Genomic DNA, 20,651 nt, shown 5'->3' on the forward strand with positions numbered 1-20,651 from the left:
TTATAATAATTCCTTGCTTAGAAATCAATGCTACTAGGTGGGCCGAAGACATCAAGCGGCTTGCATGGAGCCGCTGGATGCTAACGGCTCGAGACCGTTTAGTCTGGAAGTTTATGCAAGAGGCATATGTCCAGCAGTGGACGACCATCAGCTGTTACTGATGATGATCACAGAAATAAGACAATTGACTAAAGAAATACTAATACGGGGATAAGCTATAGGTGCTTATATTACTCTTTGATAATAAAGTTCATTATAGCTGGTGGGAGGCTTCGGCCGTGGCTAGTTACCACCCTATCGACAAAGACGTACCGCCAAGCGATTTAGCGTTCCTGTACGATGTCGTGTAGAAACCGAAAGGAGTGTGGATTTTCATCGTCCTCCTAACAAGTTAGTCCGCTTCCATCTTAAATTACATCATCACTTACCATCAGGTGAGATTGTAGTCAAGGGCTAACTTGTAAAGAATAAAATAAAAAAAAGAATGTAATTACCCATTAGTTAAAGATTTTTAAAACATGATCAAAGTGTGAAAGCATAACAAACAAACAAAATCACATTCACATTTATAATTTTAGTCAGGATATAGGTGCATCACTAACCTAAATAATACCTCTACGGCTGTTAATAATCGGGACCATAATAGACCCCAGTGATCAACTCATTCATGTCTAGACGATTGCTGGGATCCTTCTGCAGGTTCACAAAGAAGAGGAATGGATGATCCACCTTCACTATCGGTCCATAGTTGTCTCTTAACTGATGTGGATCATTGAAAGAATTACGATCTAGAACAAATTCTTATATTATAAACACGGTACAACAATTGTTCTTCTCTTCTTTATTAGTTTAAAGTTACATCCTTCTTATTTGATTTAGTAGTACTAGTGGTCTAATAAATAAATAATGGTGATCTTGTGAGATCTTGATTGATATATTTTAAAACACGATTTATCTTACGAGAACCAACGTTGCAAGAACCAGCTCATGAGTAAGGGCCCCGAATTCATTCGTTGTGTCACATGAGTTTAAGCTGTGTTTTATTAAAAAATGTAAACTGTGATCTATACAACAAAACATGCGTATAATATGACCCGACCATATTATGTATGCAGACCTAGTACACTAGGGTTATAAAAAGATAGTTTGTGATTTTTTGAGGTTGTAGGTGTAATCTCTGGATCTACTGAACCGGTTTGGAAAAATCTTTTACCTTTTGAAGCTAAGTTATTTGTGATTGTCATGGGCTAGCCAAGTGGCAGGTCGATTCTCTTTCTACGATCGCTAACGCTTCAATAACTAGCAATAACTAGAAAAATGTATGGGAATGACAGATCTTGATCACGTGACATGTCGATAGCAAATATAATTCCCATACATCTTTCTAGTTTTCGAAGCGTTAGCGATCGTAGAAAAAGAACCGACATACCACTTGGCTAGAGGGGCAGATCCTTCAAACTATGCAGATGAAACAGTGAGACGCATATTTGATAAAATTAGTAATAATATATATCTTACCATCCACTTTATGTCTGTATATCCCCATTTCATCAACATCAATCACACACTTCTGTTTCACTTTGCTCAAATAGATATTCTTTATTTGACTGTTTTGTGTCAATATTCCGTTAAGTCCTGAATTTGTCTCATTGAAAGCTGTGTGTAAACCAATCTAAAAATATTATTGAATCAAATTATCATTATTCTTTTTTGGATTTCTAGAGTACTGATAATAGTTACTTTATTCAAAACTAGCGGACGCCCGCGACTTCGTCCGCGTGGATTTCAACGTAAACTTTCGAGCCCTATTTCACCACTTTTGAGTTTGAATTTAAAAAAAAATTTAATCCTATTATATTTCGTATTTTTTTATGATTTATGAAAAAAAACTTAAACTGTACCTCTAAAAATGAAGGACTTTCCATTCAAACTTTCAACCCCTATTTCACCCGCTTTTATTTTATTTTTGCAATAAAAAGAATCCTATAACCTTCTCCGTATTATGGTTTTAAATCGTGCTAAGTTTCATTTAAATTCATTCAGTAGTTTCAACGTGATGCCGTTAAATAAACATAATATTGGCACAGTTTACCTTTTTAAGATACTTGTTCCAATCTACACCAGATTTGATCTTGAATCTTGGCAGCATCACGTCTACGTTTTCATATTCCATTCTATTGTACACTCCTTGAAGTGTTTGAGGAGATAGTTGTTGTATTAGTTCTACTAGATGTCTTGGTGTACTTGGTACTGCAATCGTTAATGACATACCAAAGGCTGCCAACTTGAGGTTTACAAACTGTGAATGAAAATTAATGAAGAAGAAAAAACATGTGTTGGGGTCCAAAATGTTAAGAATTTGTAAAATGAGATAGATGGAAACATAACACAGAAAAATAACTTAAAAAACTTGATCTTCACAGGTCATTATATATTTTTAGGAATCAGTAGGGAAATTTAATAAAAATTAACGACATATAAGAAACCTGCATACCAAAGAATTTTCCTAACCCTCTGCGTGTGTGAAGTCTGCCATTTCGCATTGGGCCAGCGTGGTGGCCTAATCCGTCTCATTCTGAGTGGAGACTCGAGCTCAGCAACGAGCCGAATATGGGTTGATATGATGACGATGATACATGGAATACTATTCGATTATTTACCAATGCACCTGTAATGGGGTCTTCTAGGTAAAGACACGTCACGGTTCTCTTCATCATGGGCACGATGGAGATGTTGCCGTCATGGTGATGAAACTTCATGTTCTTCGTTAAACGAATGTCAAATGGAAACTCCCATGTTACCTGACATGAATATATAAATTAAAATTATAATAATACCTATTTAACAAAACTATATCTGACGTTTTTAAATATTTATTCGACAAATTAAATAAATGATAACAGAGTTGATCACTATCGTTTAATTTCAATGTCTTTTACAAGTCTATAAGCCCTTATTCGCATTAGAGTTTTTTAACAGACGTTAAAAAGCGTTCAAATACAACAAATCCATTCCCAAGTATATGTTCACATGACAACGTTTTTAAAACACGACGCGTTTTTTCGAGCATTTTCAATTTTGGGCGTTGGCAATAGCCCTTCATTCACTTAACTTCATACTATATTTAAACGTGAAAACTCTCATGCGAATGAGGGTTAAGACCAGCGCCGGCCCGAAGTAAATTTTATAATGGAGTGAGATCCGATTATGGCGCCTCTCCTGTTTGCTCCAGGCTCCTAATAATAAATATATGTGCCAATTGTGAGTCCAAAGCAAGTGTGGAACGCGAAAATCTCGACCACACTCTGCAGAGACCAATTGAAAATCAGGCGCAATACCGTTTACGGTCGACTAGGATATTAGAAGTAGGTAATAGATTCGCCGTATGGCCTTGGTTAAGACTATAAAAAAATATCACTTAACTACTACTATAAATATTTATATAAAGTGTTCAAAAACAGTAATTTCACTAATGTTAAATAAAAAAATACAAAAGAACTTTAGAGGATCTAAAAGGATGAACAACTTTTACCTTCAAATATGTTGCACTAACTATAAGAAATGATGTTTTGTTGTCAATATCGTCTACGTCTAACACATCGGATATTCGTCTAATTGATGATTTGTCGATCTGAAATCAATAAGAATATTATAAAGCTGAAGAGTTTGTTTGTTTCAACGCGCTAATCTCAGGAACTTCTGGACCATTATGTACCATGCGGGTGAAACCGCGCCGCGTCTGCTAGTATTTTGATAATTTCCTTGTGTATTGAGTTCCTGCATGTACTTAATATATACTTCACAAATTAACTCTTAGACAACAATGTTTATGAAATGTGGAGTCACTAGTTTATACTAATATTTCAAAAGATACAGATTGTGGGGGTAATCTCTGGACTTAATAAACCGATTTTGAAAATAAACCCACGTTATTTGTGTCATAGGTTATCGCGGATTTTTATAGAAACGGGTGAAACCGCGAGGCTTCGCGGCCGGCCAGTACTATAAAAGAAAATTACAGTACAATACTATAGAGGATAATTTATGGAACTCACCCATTGATTCACAAACGAAACCGCCAGTTTCGGATATTTAAACGAAGTTTGGTCCACTGTAACACCAAAGTTTGTGGTGCTATTTAAAAATGGCGCACTAACGTTAATCCTGTAGTCAAATATCATCTTGTTGTACAGCAGCATGTCCAAGTCTATGGTCGCCAGCATCGCGTCGGCGACACTTGTGTAGCAAGTCTGTAACTGTATCATGATAACTATTGATTAATTTTCACAGATTAAAGAGTAATAGGCAGATAGAGCGTACGTCACACGACGATGTCGTAGTCGGTCCAAATACAAAATTCAAAACTAATACATTCTTGAGTTAGTACGACACGACGCGTCGCATCAGAAACTTTCAACATTATTCAAGAAAAATAGCGTCTTATGTTTTCAAATATTTTAAAAACTGTTTATTTTTTATTGGTAATTATTGATTATTATTATATTAATTTACGTAATGATCGTTAGTGTTAAATTGAAATACAAATTATGAAAAAAGTTTGTATATGTGGATGTCAAGGAAACGGTTTTTTATGGGATTTATCGGCTTCACCACGCTTCTTGTAAAGACTCATACTGGACATTTTTTTATTATGTGAAAAATAACCTTTTTGAAAAATAACATTTCTGTAATTGAGATTTATATGTATACATACTCTTAGGTATATTTACCTGTATTTTAGGTTAGCCCCAGTGCAATTGGACCATAGGGAATGGATATGACATTTTCTTATAATAACTTAATTTTAATAAAAAAATTAAATGTTTCTTGCAAATAAATGATTCTGATTCTGAAGATGGGGTTTACTAGAATTTTCCGATGGTGCAGACTCTATGTGATAAGACTCGATTTTCCGTACCTACTCGAGGCATTGATGATTCAAGAAAAATATTTAAACTTTGATATCTTCTATCTTCTATATATATAAAAATGAATTGCTGTTCGTTAGTCTCGCTAAAACTCGAGAACGGCTGAACGGATTTATCTTATCTTGGACTTGAAATAGGGTAGGGGTAGGGTAGGGGTAGGGTAGGGGTAGGGTAGGGGTAGGGGTAGGGTGGGGTAGAGTAGGGGTAGGGTAGGGGTAGGGTAGGGGTAGGGTAAGGGTAGAGTAGGGGTAGGGTAGGGGTAGGGTAGGGGTAGGGTAGGGTAGGGTAGGGGTAGGGTAGGGTAGGGGTAGGGTAGGGGTAGGGTAGGGGTAGGGTAGGGTAGGGGTAGGGTAGGGGTAAGGAAGTCTAAGAAAGAAGAAGAATTGCACATAAGTCAAAGCGAAGCTTGACCGGGTCCGCTAGTTTATAATATTAGTAAGATGCACAAACAAATACTGTAACATTTGACTTCATCCCCAAAATAGACAGTGTTTCATTTTTAGCAGAACCTTCAGCATGTGCACCCAGTTTACAAAGAGAAAACCGTACCAGCAGAGTTGATACCACCATACTTTTCTGGGGATTATCCAAAAACGCCTCCTGTAAATAGAAGCATGTTACTCGTATTATAATGACCACTTGAAATCAAATAAATTTAGTCAATGTAATTTTTTTAATACAACTAAACCTGCCTACCTAGCCAAGTGGCAGATCGATTCTCTTTCTACAATCGCTAACGCTTCGAAACCTGGAAAAATGTATGGGAATGACATTTGCTATCGACAGGTGACGTGATCAAGATCTGTCATTTCCATAATTTTTTCTAGTTTTCGAAGCATTAGCGTACGTAGAAAGAGAACACGTGCGAATTGGCTAGGGGGGGAAGAAGATGACACTTTGAACGGACGATTTGAGCAATGAGTAGTGGCTTTGTCTTCTGTACCAAGGCTGTGGGTTCGATCTTATAACTGGAAAATGTCCATGTGTTACATCCATTTGACTCGAAGAGTACACTAAGTCCGTCAGACTGGTCTGTGTCATTAATATTTAATGGTGATTGTTACAGTATCAAACATTATCTTCCTAAACCCACCAACACGCTTTAGAGTAGAGTGATGGGTCTAAATTGCATATCTCCTATACTTTATGAAGAGAGGTCTGTCCCTGTAGTGAGCCATTTAAATAGGTTGATAATTATGTCATATAGAACTTACCAATGCTAACGTTTTTCTCAAAGAATCATATTTCGTTTCACAATACGAAATGATGTACAAATAAAATAATAGTTTATCTAAAAAAATATATAACTTGTTGCGTAACTCTGACTAAATATATTCTTAACAACAAATCAACAAATTTAAATTAAAGAGTATTTACACAGTTCAGTCATAATTTGTAAATAAAAATAATTTAAATTGCACAATTTTTTGCTATATTTCAACAATTTTAGAAGTTAACTGTACCAAAATGACTCGAAAATTTATTAAAACTATTCCAATCGTTGAAAAAGAAGCTATTATGTCTCAGATAGACATACAGAATACATACGACAAACATATAAAACCCCTATATTTACCTCAGGGGAATTATAACGAAAAATTAACGGTATGAATCTAGTAATACCTAGTTGTAGTTTTACAAAATAAGGTTTCAATATTGATATTATTTTGAAATCACATTTTTATTTATATTAGTGTTATAAAATCCTCATAAAAATGTGAAACATTTTTGCATTGTATACCGTAACGTAAGCCAGACATAAAATTTTATGGCTAAACGATCTGCGCCCCCATCGTTGATTCTCTTAACTGGTGGGTAACGTTTTGTTCCATTTATAAAAGTAATGCAAGTATGAAGGGTTCTATATTTATTTTTTATAAAAATAGTTAATTAAAAACCCGATTCACATGATGGTAAGTGGAAACGGCACGTCTTAGAAAATGTCACCCTGTGTACAACCAGGCGTAAGAGTTTCTCAGATGAGGCCCTCATCTCCTACGCTTATATCTTTAGGTGCCTGTTACAGGCAACGACACCCTTATAACCGACTAGCTGGCGCCGCGCGGTTTCACCCGCGTGGTTTCCGTTCCTGCAAGAATACAGGGATAATATATAGCCTATAGCCTTCCTCGCGATAAATGGGCTATCTAACACTGAAAGAATTTTTCAAATCGGACCAGTAGTTCCAGAGATTAGCGCGTTCAATCAAACAAACAAACTCTTCAGCTTTATTATATTAGTATAGATACACAGTAATGCTGCTTGGCGGTAAAATTAAGCGATGCTGTAATATCTCATAAAATGTATAAAAAGAGTTTTCTCATATTTTTTCATCATAGGTGATGAATTTGGCCTATAATTTCTTGACGACAGTTATAAGTAACTTCTAAATAGACTTTGTATACCAAACACCTATCTATATCAGTTATTTAAAGGATTTAGAGACAAGACAATTTATTCGCCGTCGTCCGGACGATAAGCAAGTCTCGAGCAGAGTCGATAATGTAACCGAAGTGCGGCCCGCTTTGACGGCTGAATCAAATAAGTCGTCGGCAGAGAATAGTAATAAAATTGAATCGAGCGCCTGCCCAGATGTAGCTACGGATTTATCGCGCGCAAAAACCGGGGGCACACTGGGTTATTTTGAGGTAGCGTTTTGTTATCCGTCTTTGAAAATGAATTGATGGTATATCCTAAATACGAGTAGTACAGATATCAGAATAATAAGATCTAAATATAGGTCCCCTAAAAAGGTACTCTTTGCAACTTCATTCTTATTTCTGCCGTGAACTTATCGTGGTTGTTAGTGAAAAAATAGATAACTGTACACAGTTGTTGTAACACTGTTGTAACACTTCGGCTTTATGATGACCTCAACACATAAGCGTCAGTAGCACAATTTTCTTAGCGAGTGTGTCCTGCAACGTGATGTTTTGGTATAAATTATGGTTTTCTGCTTATGTATGTTTCAGGAGTATTATGTATTGCAATATAATTCTGAAGTACGATTTTTTTATGGTTAACTTGTATTTCCATTACTCGTTCAGCTAAGTGAAAATATGTTCTATACGAGTGGCTTCGACAAGCGTGCGATTGTTAATGACAATGACGTGCACTTTATAGATGCATAAATGCCCTGCCTACCGTGAGGATTTATTTAATGAAGGATTAATTTTCTACTTTGCACATATAGTGCATAACCACTCCGCTGGTTATTGACCACTCGGTATATTTTAGTCCAATCCTATTTGATCTATTAACACTCAAAACTCTACTCGCTGTTTCGGTCCCGGTGCACCTCCACCCTAACGGTCGTCGCGCGCTCGCTTACACATTCGTCGAGCTGCATCCAATATGTTTCCGAGAATATTGTCTTTAACAGCGCCATTATACCGACGATAGATTGTGTGGAAACCTTCCTTCGCTTCGCCCCCGCCTCGCCTCTAGGTACATATTGCGCTAAAGAAAATCTTTATCTTCCCGCGCGATGAATATTTTGTGCTTCCAGATAGGTTCGCCGATATTTGAAATCGTTTCATACGACTCGGCTTTATTACTGTGTATTTTGGGTAATAATGTTTAATTTTATGTGTATTTTAATGCCCGACGCAAAAAGAGGGATGTTATAAGTTTGACGTGTCTGTCTGTTTGTCAGTCTGTCTGTGGCACCTTAACTCCCGGACAGATGAAGCGATTTCAATTTAGTTTCTTTTTATTGGTTGAGCCGTTTAAAAGTTCTAGAAGTGGAAAATGGGGAAGAATATACTCGAGTGAGGTCTCAAATGAAAGCGCACTGAAAGAGAATATCGATGACTTGATGGAGAGTGTAAATAATAATTTGATGACTTTCGGGGTATTTTCAAAATTTTCAATTTTATGTTATTAGCCCTGTATTTATAAAAGGGGGGTGTTTTATTCTTTACAAGTCAGCCCTGAACTACAATCTCACTTGATTGTAAATGATGATGCAATATAAGATGGAAGCGGACTAACTTGTTAGGAGGAGGATGAAAATCCACACCCCTTTCCGTTTCAATACGAAGCGCACCGAACGTACGAATCCAAAGCCCAGCCGGAATTCGAACCCAGGATCTCCGTCTTGTAAATCTATCGTGCATACCACTGCACCACGGAGGCCGTACTAATACTAAGCTAGGCTACATACGTCAGAGAGCAAGTAAGCTATCGAGCGTTGAGTTCATTCCATGGTTCCATTGTCGCGGAGCCATAAAGGCTTTAATCATTAACATGTAATAATGACATAAGGATGGAGGACCTATCAAATAGGCTTATAATAATTATTAAATTAAAGAGGTTCAAAAATAGAAGAAGGTAGATATTCAGGTGTAGGTTCTTGGTATTCAGTCTTATCTCTGGCTAAGCCGTTTATTCAGATATAGCGCCTCGTTTGCCTCACACAATGGCCAGTTAGGCTCCCCCGGGAAGCAATTTACATGTTAAAGGGCTCGTGCCGCCCTCTGCCGGCGCGGCGCCGAACTACTCCGGAATCAATGATTTAATCATTGCCTATCGCGCGATTCAATAAGTATTATACGAATGAATATTGATGATCATTGATTCGAGCTATTATTGCAAATGGCGTGCAATAAAAACAGTTTCGGGGTTATTTGGTTTTATTGCTTAATCTGATTATTTGGTCGGGTTATACGCTCTCTGGCGGCGCGTATTTTGATTTTGGTTAATAATGTAAATGTTTCCGAATATTGAATATCGTTATTGCGAAGTTTGTTTTAATGTTATGTAAATTGGCGCCACCAAGTTATGGCTTTGATGCACTGCGCAATTCGCCCTACGAAAGGTATAGTGTTCGCAGCAGAAACATATGGTAAAAGGTATAGAACCTTTGGTGTCTTTTAAGGATTTGGAATTTAGAAAATAAAATTGCGATATCTTCACATACTCGTAGTACAAAGTCTCTTCCTGCTACCCGTTTGTTTACATACGCTTAGATCATTTACATCATCATCATCAACATCATGATCATCATTAAAAAGTCATAATCCATATTCGGCTCTCTGCTGACCACGAGTCTTTTTGAATGAGAGGGTGTAGGCTAATAGTAAACCACGCTGGCTCAATACGGATTGACATAAGTACTTCACCTAAACTACGTAAAATATTACGATGCAGAATTCATCAATAGATTCGAGTGATTTAAGACGAAGGTTTATACCGTGGATAGTTCAATATTCTTTAGGCATACAATAGTAACATATTGTATCTATCCTACAAATCACAATAATATAATAAAGGCGAAAGTTTGTGTGTAAGTGTGAAAGTGTGTAAGTATTATTCCTCTTTTGTGGCTACTGAAGCGATTTGGCTGAAATTTGGAATGGAAATAGATTTTACTCTGGATTAACACAAAGGGTACTTTTCATCCCGGAAAAATGCATGGTTCCCGTGAAAAACTACATTCCACGCGGACGAAGTCGCGGGCGTCCGCTAGTATTATATACGCGAAAGTTTGTATGGATGTTTGTTACCCTGTAACGCCGCTACTACGGAAGCGATTTGGCTGAAATTTGGAATGGAAATAATTTTAACCTAGATTAACATATTGGCTACTTTTATCCCGGAAAAATCTCAATCAAAGTCACAGTGTTTGCTAGTCATTTATTTTATCCCCGTATTCCCACGAGGCGTCCAGTAGTTAGTAAGTAAAAACGAAATTGCCGAAATTTTCAGCAACATAACGGTAACGAAGCACTGAATTACAAAGATAAGGCCGTGTAAATCATGAACGCACGTTCGGGAGTAATCTTATCACGGCAGTGCTTGAAAACGTATCGCCTGCAAGCGCTTCCGGGGAATTATAGCGCAATAAATAATCGATTGACCTATTAACATAATTACTAGAATTGGTACAGGTACTTTGTAGAAACGGGGGTGGCTTTGCAGAACTTCATGACTTTACATCACCGTGATACATGGAAAACATATTTTACCAGCAGACCTACTACTAGTTCCTGTTCCCGTAATACCCGGGGATAGTGTAGCTCATCAATCTTCTTCTTCGGCCTCGCCTTGTCCCGCTTATACGGAGTCTGCTTTTCCAATCATGTGGCGCCATTTTGTACGCTCATTTACGTCATCGTCTTTCAAGTCATCTGTCGTCATAGTCATCTGGACTTCGCATTACATGACCGTACCATCTCAGCCTGGGTACTTTTGCTTTTTCAGCTATTTCTGCGACCTTGAAGCTCCCTCTTGTGTGTAGCTCACCAATGGTAAAATGTTTTTTTAAATGGGTTCAGTAGTTCCGGAGCCTGCATCTTTTTCTCCGCGCCCTGTAACCTAGACATTGGTGATACGCCTCTTGTGACTGGAACCTTATCGTTCAGATACTAATAGAGTAATACAAACAGAGCAAATAAATAAATAAGTTTGACGACCTCTCTGGCACAGTACCTCGGTAGTGCTCTATTTCTCTACAGAGAGGTCCCGAGTTCGATTCCCAACTCGGGTCAGTTTAGGATTATATATTTGCTAAATTAGCTCAGGTCTTCTCTCGTGGTATGCTTCGACCGTGGTTAGTTACCACTCAACGGGCAAAGACGTACCGCCAAGCGTATTAGCGTTTCGGTACGATGCCTCGTAGAAACAGTCAGAGGTACAAGTATAACTTGCCCCGCTGCCAAGTATGCTACCACCTTAGACTGCATCGTCACTAAACATCAGGTGAGATCACAATCAAGGGCTAACTTTAAACTGCATAGTTATTAAAACGTATTTTCAGAATAATAGCGCTATTAGTAAACAACAGTTTTCGTAACGTAATGATCAAGGGGTCATCTATACTACAGCCTTTCTTGATGAGTACTGTTTACCAACAAAGAAATTAGAAATGAAGGTAGAAAACGCATGTCACTTCATAATTTATTTATTTTAAATGTTGTATGGTTTGTTTATAAAATGTTATGTAAAATAATTATATCTAGCTGCTCTAAGCTTATTAATCAAATTTATTTTCATTCATTTAAGACCAAGTTTATAATTATTATTAGGTGTGAAATGACTAGTAATTTATACCCTGATTTTTAATTTGTTTGTTGGTAATCACTATCACCAAGAAAGGCTGTATATAGGTTAAAAGTGCTCATTAAAAAACGTACATATATAGATTTGACGGCCGAGTGGCACAGTGGGTAGTGACCCTGCTTTCTGCATCCACGGTCGTGGGTTCGATTCCCACAAATGGAAAATATTTGTGTGATGAGCATGGGTGTTTTCCAGTGTCTGTGTGTATTTATACATTATATAAGTATTTATATGTAGTATATAAATGTATATGAATATTATAATATCAACTATCTTAGTACCCATAACACAAGCTACTCTGTATGCTTACTTTGGGGCTAGATAGAGATGTGTATTGTTTAAGTATATTTATTTATTAAAAAAAAAAAAAGATATGCATATAAATAATAATATGTAAAAAGTTCACCTTATACACAATCGGTCCCAGAGCTACGTGTTTCACGCGTCCAGCCATTGCCCTTCAATTTGTTATGTAAATGCACCTTTTGTCCGCGCGACCACTCTATAAATTTACTGAAATGGCGGGAATTCACAGCCAATTTCATGCTGTAACTTCAGCTTGGTTTGTACACTTGATGTACTCTTGTTAATCTTTATAGTTACTTAATTACTGGCTGTGGCTGTGACTTTGTCCGTGTGGTTTTTTTTATCTAATCACAATGAACACTAAAAAAGGTACTTGCCTGATTGTACATAATAGAATAAAAGGTGCAGTGACTACCCTAGATGAATTAACGATATTAAACGTATTGCAGGGAGCTGCTGGTTGCAGGCGGTTCAGGACCACTTGGCTTGGAAGTCCTTGAAGTTTGAAAGTACGAGTAGGTACAAAAGACTCTATCCAGCAGAGATTTTTTTTTATTTTTTTTTTATTCCTAACAAGTTAGCTTGACTACAATCTTACTTGATGGTAAGTGATGATGCAATCTAAGATGGAAGCCGGCTAACTTGTTAGAAGAGAAAAAGAAAATCCACACCTTTTGGTTTAGAAAACTAAATCGCTTGGCGGTACGTCTTTGCCGGTAACTAGCCACGGCCGAAGCCTTCCACCAGCCAGCCTTCCTGAGTGACCGATCTTTTCGAGTTGTCGTGGACGGCATCTCATCTGATCAAATGGCTATTAATGCCAGTGTCCCTCAGGGATCAGTTCTCTCTGCTACACTTTTCCTGCTGCATATAAATGATCTGCTTAAACCCGGTATATTTGGGTATGCAGATGATAGCACTGTAACAGAGAGATATATGTCCAGTCCCCGTGCTAGTGGGGTTGAGATCCATGAGCAACGAGAGGCTTTGGTGCAACGCATTAATTTAACCTTAAATGAGGTGTCTGAATGGGGAGATGCCAATTTGGTTAAGTTTAATGCGGAAAAAACTCAGGCATGTTTGTTCACTGCCAAAAGGAGTCCCTTCCATCTGACTCCTACTTTCCGGGATATGTCTGTAGGAATATCTGATAGTTTAGAGCTTCTTGGCGTAACCATATCGTCCAAACTCAACTTCGGGCAGTTCATTGAATCTAAGGCAAAAACTGCAGGCAAAAAACTTGGCATCCTTAATAAAGTGAAGCGGTACTTCACACCTGAGCAGCTTCTGTCCTTATATCAAGCTCAAGTTCGGTCATGTATGGAGTACTGCTCCCACTTGTGGGATGGTTCCGCCAAATACCAGCTTGCTGCTTTGGATTCAGTGGATAAACGCGCCAGAAGGCTCATTGGCAATGAGGCATTATCAAGCTCTAAACTTCAAAGCTTAGAGCATCGCCGAAAGGTTGCCTGTCTATCAGTGTTCTACAAGATATATTTCGGGGAGTGCGCTCAGGAACTATTTGATCTTGTGCCACCTTCGCCGTTCTACCACAGGACTGCTAGGCATCGCAGAGATCTACACCGTTACGTCATCAATATTCCTCGGACCCGTACTAAGCGGTTTAGTTCCTCGTTTCTTATACGCACTGCAAAGATGTGGAATGCTCTTCCAGCTTCCGTTTTCCCCACCTCCTACAACATGGGTACCTTCAAGTCAAGAGTGAATAGGCATCTTCTAGGCAAGCGCGTTCCACCATAGGCTGCATCACTGCTTACCATCAGGCGTGATTGCAGCTAAGCGCTTGCTTATACAAAATAAAAAAAAAAAAAGAAAAAAAAAAGCCAGACTTGTTTTAAGAAAACCTCAATCGGCCCAGCCGGAGATCGAACTTAGGACCTTTGGGAACACGAACATCTCGCGGTGGATTTACAGGTCCACCGCGAGATGTTCAACCACTGTGCCACGGACACCATCAAAAACTAATAATATAGAGATATCCCACTCCCTAGTTTTTTGGGATATTTTTTGTAGATGCCAAAACACCAGTCTTCAACAAAGACTAAGTCAAAATATATGTGTTATCAAATTAAATAATAATAATAAACTATCACTATCACTTTGCACTAATTTTACACAAACCGTGTACAAAATAATCGAATATGGTGTCTGATATAGGCCGTAATGTACATAAAATACCTAGAGTTTGTTCTAAAAACATTCCATCTCCAGTACAGCAAGTAGGGCACAGAAAGATCTAGTCCCCGCGTAAACTAAAAAAAAGCGCTAGGGTATTTCGATCCAGCGATTGCGAATTTAAGAGGCGAATTGGTCCAATCTCGTTTCGCTATGCAAGAGCGAGCAAACTTATTAGCGAGGAATGGGTTATCAGTAACGTTTTCTTTACTTTTTGCAGGTGATCGGCGCTGGATTGATTGCCGGCTCACTCATTTCTCGTCATCGTTCTAGTTACTAGCTACTAGCTACTCTACTAGTTACAGTTCGCTAACGTTTTCACATTCCCCAATAGTAGGATTTAGTTCGTTATTTGAGATCTTTTTATCGCCCCTTTTGCTAAGCTGCCGGATTGATTGGATCGTTGCTGTCAGATTAAATTGTTTAAATATTAATCGATTAAGGTTCGAGTTCACCGACATTTGTTTAAACATAATCAATTGTTTATATAAGTTAAACGCCGTTTAGTCCTAATTTTCTGTTAACCACAGCCCATATGCCGGTTAAGGACGTAAATCGGGCGTTTATCTTAACCGAGCGTGCATACCCAGATTATTTTTCGGTTAAGACGTCCTTGACAGATATATTTGCTTTATTTTTGTATTGCTCGCAAGTTTCGCGAAGTTTACCTCTCAATTACCAAAATGCAAAGTACCCATAAAATTATAAAAGAGTATATTTTTCATCTCAGAAATAATTCATTGTCTCCCATAAATCAATCGCTTCCTAGCTTTAAGGTCTTATGCCACTGGGTGGTGCCAGCTTCGACGTAGAAACAAAAAAATATAACAAAATGACAAATAATTGTCGATTTGACATGGTGAATAATAAATCGGTATAGTCAATACGTATTTTTCTAAATCCTTACTTGTAAATGGTCTGTCATCACAGATGATATTGATTGTGATATTGATGATGATACATCATTGAGAGTAGTGCTCGTTAATTTAGCATTTTCAGTTTTCACCCTAAACCCACCAGCCCGCATAGAAACAGCATGGTGGGTCTGAGCTCTCTTCTCTCCTTATCCCCCTCTTCAATAAGAAGGGGGGACCCAGTTTTGTAGATGGCTTTAAAAATAATGATGATTTGTTTGTATGTAGATAGTTAGAATAAAAATAAGGTGGCTTCTCAATATAACCCTTTAACAAAAACAAAAGATCGTGCATGAGATGAGATGAGATAAGTAAACAGGAACAAAACGCACACATTGTCTCGTTAGGCAGAAACAGCACAAATATGCGCACGTCTCCGCCAACAATGTTAGAATAATTGATTAACTAAACGCAAAGAGAAATAATCGCGATTCAGCGTTTTACTAACTAAGGCTCATGTGACACGGAAGACAGCCACGGGTTAAGGGTTGGGTAAAAATATCATCAAGGTATTAAGACATTTTCTTGTACAATGAATTTAATTAATTAGCAACAATTTAATATATTCTAAAATATATAAGTGTACTTAACGGAGATTTAAAAAAATTTTCATTTTTTTTTTTTCTCTCTTGTTTGTTGGTCTATCGGAGATCAGTCTCTAGACCATAATCCGATCAAATGACTTTTTAGTATGTCGTTTCGGGCTCTGCACATCCACTGATGTAGCGTCCCTCCAGGAATGAGTATATACTACTATACTATGTTGGCCAGTCGTGTTCGTTTCAGGCGGAATTTGCAGTCCCTGACGTCTAACAATTTGACAGCCAGGTTGTTTTTATGGCGCTCAAGCCTCTGTTTGTAGGCCTCTAGTGACCTGTCTATTTCCTCCTTAACAGGTGAAATGTTAAGATGGCTGTGTGTTTCTGCAGTCTTGACGAACCATGGTGCATTGCATATTACATTCAATACATTGTTTTGGAAGCGCTGAAGTATTTCAATGTTTGAGTGGCTAGCAGAGCCCCAGACTTGAATACCGTAAGTCCATACTGGTTTTATAACACATTTATATATCAGCAGCTTGTTTTCCAGGCTTAGTGTGGATTTTCTCCCAATCAACCAATACAGTTCTCGAAATTTCATATTGGCCTGATCTCGTTTCGCCTTAATGTGATCTCTCCAAGTCAATCTTCTATCCAAATGTACACCTAAATATTTTACGGTTGTTTGGTGGGGTAAGGTAATCTCGTCTAGTTTCACAGCAGGACAATCTCCCCTTCTTAACGTAAATGTTATGTGGCTTGATTTAGTTGCACTAGCGTTGATTCTCCATTTTTTGAGCCAGGAACAAGTTTTATTTAGGTGTTCTTGTAGATTTAGAGAAGCTATGTTGGGCTCTACATTGCGTGAGAGCAGAGCAGTATCATCTGCATAAGTCGCTGTTATCACACTTTGGGACAAAGGCATGTCAGCTGTATAGATAGTATATAGGACGGGGCCCAGCACCGACCCCTGTGGTACTCCAGCTTCGATTTTGTAGAAATTAGACAATTGGTCATTACATTTGACTTGGAATATGCGTTCGGAGAGATATGATTTTATGAGCATATATGCTGTGTTTGGCATGCACTGTTTTACTTTATAAATAAGGAATTTATGCCAGACACGATCAAAAGCCTGTTGGATGTCTAGAAAAGCAGCTGAACAGTATTCTTTTCGTTCTAGTGTCTGACGAATAGTGTGTGCCACTCTGTGAATCTGCTCTGTTGTTCCATGATGGGCCCGGAAGCCAAACTGGTGATCTGGTAATACTTTTTGGTCTTCTAAGACAGGTTCTAATCGTTTAAGGAATAGTTTCTCAAACAGTTTTGTTAGTACTGGGAGAAGACTTATTGGTCTGTATGAAGACACATTTGTAGGAGACTTTCCTGGCTTGGCTATCATATTTATTATGGAGACTTTCCAGAGTGACGGGAAATGTTGTGTTCTCAATATTGCATTGAACAATACTGTTAGTAGTATGACTCCTTTTTTTGGCAACTGTTTTAAGACTTCAGCTGTGATGAGGTCATAGCCGGGTGCTTTCTTTAGTTTTAGCTGGTTTATTTCTTTAAGAATTTCTTTTGGGTTAACTGGTCTCATTGGAATCGATAATTGCTGGTCACTCTCAGTAACTTTGTTAATTTCATCTTCTGTTTCTGAAGGATCGGGATCGTTTGGTTTAAATACCTCCTGCAGGAATTGAGCAAATAGCTCGGCTTTTTCTGTAGGGGTTCTAGCCCAGTTACCATCAGATTTTTTAAGAGGTGGCACATAATCTGTTGACTTTTTGAGAGGTTTGGTCATTTTATAAAGAGAGTAGTCTTCTGATTTATAAGGAGAAAGTGTCTGTAGTTGATCTTGTAGGGTCATATTTTCATTTTCATCCATCATAACTTTAATTTCTTTTTTCGCCTTGTTGAGTAACCGCTTATCATGACTGCTCCTGCTTGCGTGCCATCGTCTCCTAAGGCTCTTCTTGTCAGCTATTTTTTGCCGGATTTCTGCAGGGTAATACAGGCTCTGAGGTGTAGATTCTAGGTATGGAGTAGACAACCACGCCGCCTCTTGTATTAGGTTAGTAGCGTATAAAACTGCGTCATCGATCTCTTTTGCTGTTTTTAATGAAATTCGTAAGTTAACCTTGTCGTCTATGTAGTCTCGGAAGGCTTCCCAGTCTGTTTTCTTATTATAAAGGGTCTCGCGTGGTTCCTTCAGGATAACTGTAGTGCTCAAGGTACATATGACTGGAGTGTGATCAGAAGATCCATCTAGACAGGTTTTGATTTTTGTGTATAAACCAGACATTCCCTTAGTGATAAAGAAGTCAATAAGATCTGGAGTTTTAGTACGATCACTTGGCCAGTGAGTTGGTTCGCCACCTGACAGTACATTGAGGTGGTTTCTTTCAACTGCCTTTCTTAGTTCTCGTCCTCTAGTAGTGACCAGTCTTGAGCCCCATAAGGTATTCTTGGCGTTCCAGTCACCACCTGCAATATATTTACTACCAAGTGTTTGAAAGAACTCAACATACATTTCTTCAGAAATCTTATGTTTGGGAGGACAATACACGGCTGCAACATTTAGGGTTCCTTGCCAGTAGTCTATAGATACTATGGAGGCCTGTAGGAATTCATGTTTAAAGTTACGAAGAACATGTTGTTTTATATTTTCTCTAATTACTACTGCAGCTCCAGCATGTGATGTTCCATCTGGATGGTTAGTGAAATATATATTGTATCCCTTTAATTTAACTGTTCTTTCATCAGTCATATGTGTTTCAGTCAGTAAGAGAATGTCTATTTTATTTAAGTTGATAAAGATTTCTACTTCATGTTTGTTTGGTGATAGACCATTTATATTCCATGTAGCAATCTTTAAGGATTTCTCTGGTTACATTGGGCTATTAATGTCGTTAGGAGTCCCATTAAGGTACCTAGTTGTTGGATGAGGATATCAATCTTCTCTGATTGTTTTAAGATTACTTGTTCTAACAAGTTAGTTGGCTGAGCTTGGGTGCTCTGTTTCGATTTATCCCAATAACCAATTTTTTCAGGATCTGGTATGTGGGATTGTTGTTGTTGTGTGTTTTCTTTCTTACTAGATGGGCCTTGTTTAGAAAGTGAACTTCTGGTATTCAGTGGAGGAAAGTCATCAAGGTTAAAAGGCATTTGAGGCTTTTGAGTGTGTGTACTTGTTTTCTTATTTTGATTGTGGTTCGAGTCTACTTTTTTGACTCCCATAATTTTTCTTGCTCGTATTTCTTTGTATACCTGACAACCTTTATAATTTGCAGGGTGATTTCCGAGACATAGGGTGCAAGTAGCTGGAGAGTTTCTGTCTTTTTTAGGACAGTCTGTGGTTCGATGCCCTTGTGCACATTTGACACATCGAAACGGACGCATACAATTATTTTTTGTGTGCCCATATTGTTGACATCTAGTACATTGTGGGATGTCATATGTTTTCTTTGGATCCTCAATCTTGACTCTTGTGTTGTATATGAATTCAATGTCTTTTACCTTGATGTTGTTAGGAGCAGGTTCTAGGTTCACGAAAAACATGTTCAATGGCATCTTATTTTTTCTGGATCTCGCACATATTACTTCACCTCTGACTGTGTTACCAGATTTCTCCATTGCTTCTTTAATTGCTTCCACTGGTGTTGTGTGGTGTAGATTTTTAACCACTATTCTATAGCATTTATTCTGCTTTTGAGTGAATGTATGGCCTATGAGTCCATTTTTACGCATCAGTTCAATAATGTTTTTGTACACCTCAGTACTTTCTGTTAGTTTGGATACATCATCTATTCCATAGAGAACTATAGGTGGAGGTTTGATAACCTTTTTTGGATGTTCTATCATTGGTTCATCAGTCAAGTCTATAGGCAGTCCATTAAAACTGTTGGACGTATTGATTTTTCCATCTTCGGTTATTATGGTTGGTGGACTATTAACTTTTTTTCGTTTTATATTAAAAAAAATATGAATTTATAAAGTTTTAGAAAAATATTGTTTTCATTCTTTTTACCCGACTCCATCAGTAATTTAGTCAGATCGAATGTAAGATTTATAGGTATTCAAAAAATAAATTCCACGTAGATAGAATAAAATTCAGTTAATCAATAATACAATTAAAAAGTCATTTAATTACATTTTCAGTTGTAAAAACAAAGTATTTTTTTATTATGGAATTTTATGCTAAAATTTCAGATTTTTGCGTTGGTGAATGAATTAATATGTTCAGCAACAAAAAATAAGAAATGGTAAAGTTATGACGGGACGGGTAGCAGCAGACAGTAATTGTACCATTATTTAGAGGTAGAGGAAACAGCTCGAGCAGGTCCCAGGACTTGTGACCTTGGGTGTAGGGTTAAGGGATTTCTTTAGAATGCATAAACACTCGCCTTCCTTTATAATTTTATATTTTATATATTATTCCGCCTTATATTTTTTTTTATAAATTTTAAAATTTAGCAATTTTAGGACGAAATTATTTATATTAAAGAAATATTCGTATAATTTGTCTCACGCGTGTGCCTGCCCTAAGTCCCTGCCGTGCCAGGAAAAATGATTTATAAAACCCGCTAAGCTGTTCCCTCTCTTTTTCGCTTTCATTTCTTCTATATTTCCATCCTTCTCAATTCGAGTCCAATTTCACAGGCCGGTGGGTGCTTCTATAGGACCTCCGTAATGCTCCTATTGAT

At 37.7% G+C, this 20,651-nt stretch overlaps 1 protein-coding gene across 1 annotated transcript; it reads right to left on the reverse strand.

The window, feature by feature from the left end:
* Positions 1 to 584: 584 nt before the first annotated feature.
* Positions 585 to 8,316, reverse strand: LOC112053152 (serine protease inhibitor 3/4-like). The gene is made up of 8 exons (XM_052882164.1): positions 8,239 to 8,316; positions 5,385 to 5,528; positions 4,056 to 4,250; positions 3,533 to 3,631; positions 2,669 to 2,801; positions 2,093 to 2,400; positions 1,519 to 1,672; positions 585 to 788 (listed from the first exon to the last, which is right to left on the reverse strand). Exons 1-8 carry the CDS (start codon positions 8,314 to 8,316, stop codon positions 625 to 627), a joined length of 1,275 nt encoding a protein of 424 aa, XP_052738124.1. The 3' UTR covers positions 585 to 624.
* Positions 8,317 to 20,651: the final 12,335 nt, after the last annotated feature.

Source organism: Bicyclus anynana, chromosome 6 (genome assembly GCF_947172395.1).
Source record: "Bicyclus anynana chromosome 6, ilBicAnyn1.1, whole genome shotgun sequence".
Lineage (NCBI taxonomy): Eukaryota > Metazoa > Arthropoda > Insecta > Lepidoptera > Nymphalidae > Bicyclus > Bicyclus anynana.

Bases quoted from the DNA above. Each gene is read 5' to 3' on its own strand.
- LOC112053152 (XM_052882164.1), bottom strand. From the start codon at position 8,316: ATGGCGCTGTTAAAGACAATATTCTCGGAAACATATTGGATGCAGCTC. The intron at 5,529-8,238 runs GTTAGGGTGGAG...TTCTATTTACAG, and splicing joins TAAGCGAGCGCGCGACGACC to GAGGCGTTTTTGGATAATCC. The intron at 4,251-5,384 runs GTATTTGTTTGT...ATACAGTTACAG, and splicing joins GGATGAAGTCAAATGTTACA to ACTTGCTACACAAGTGTCGC.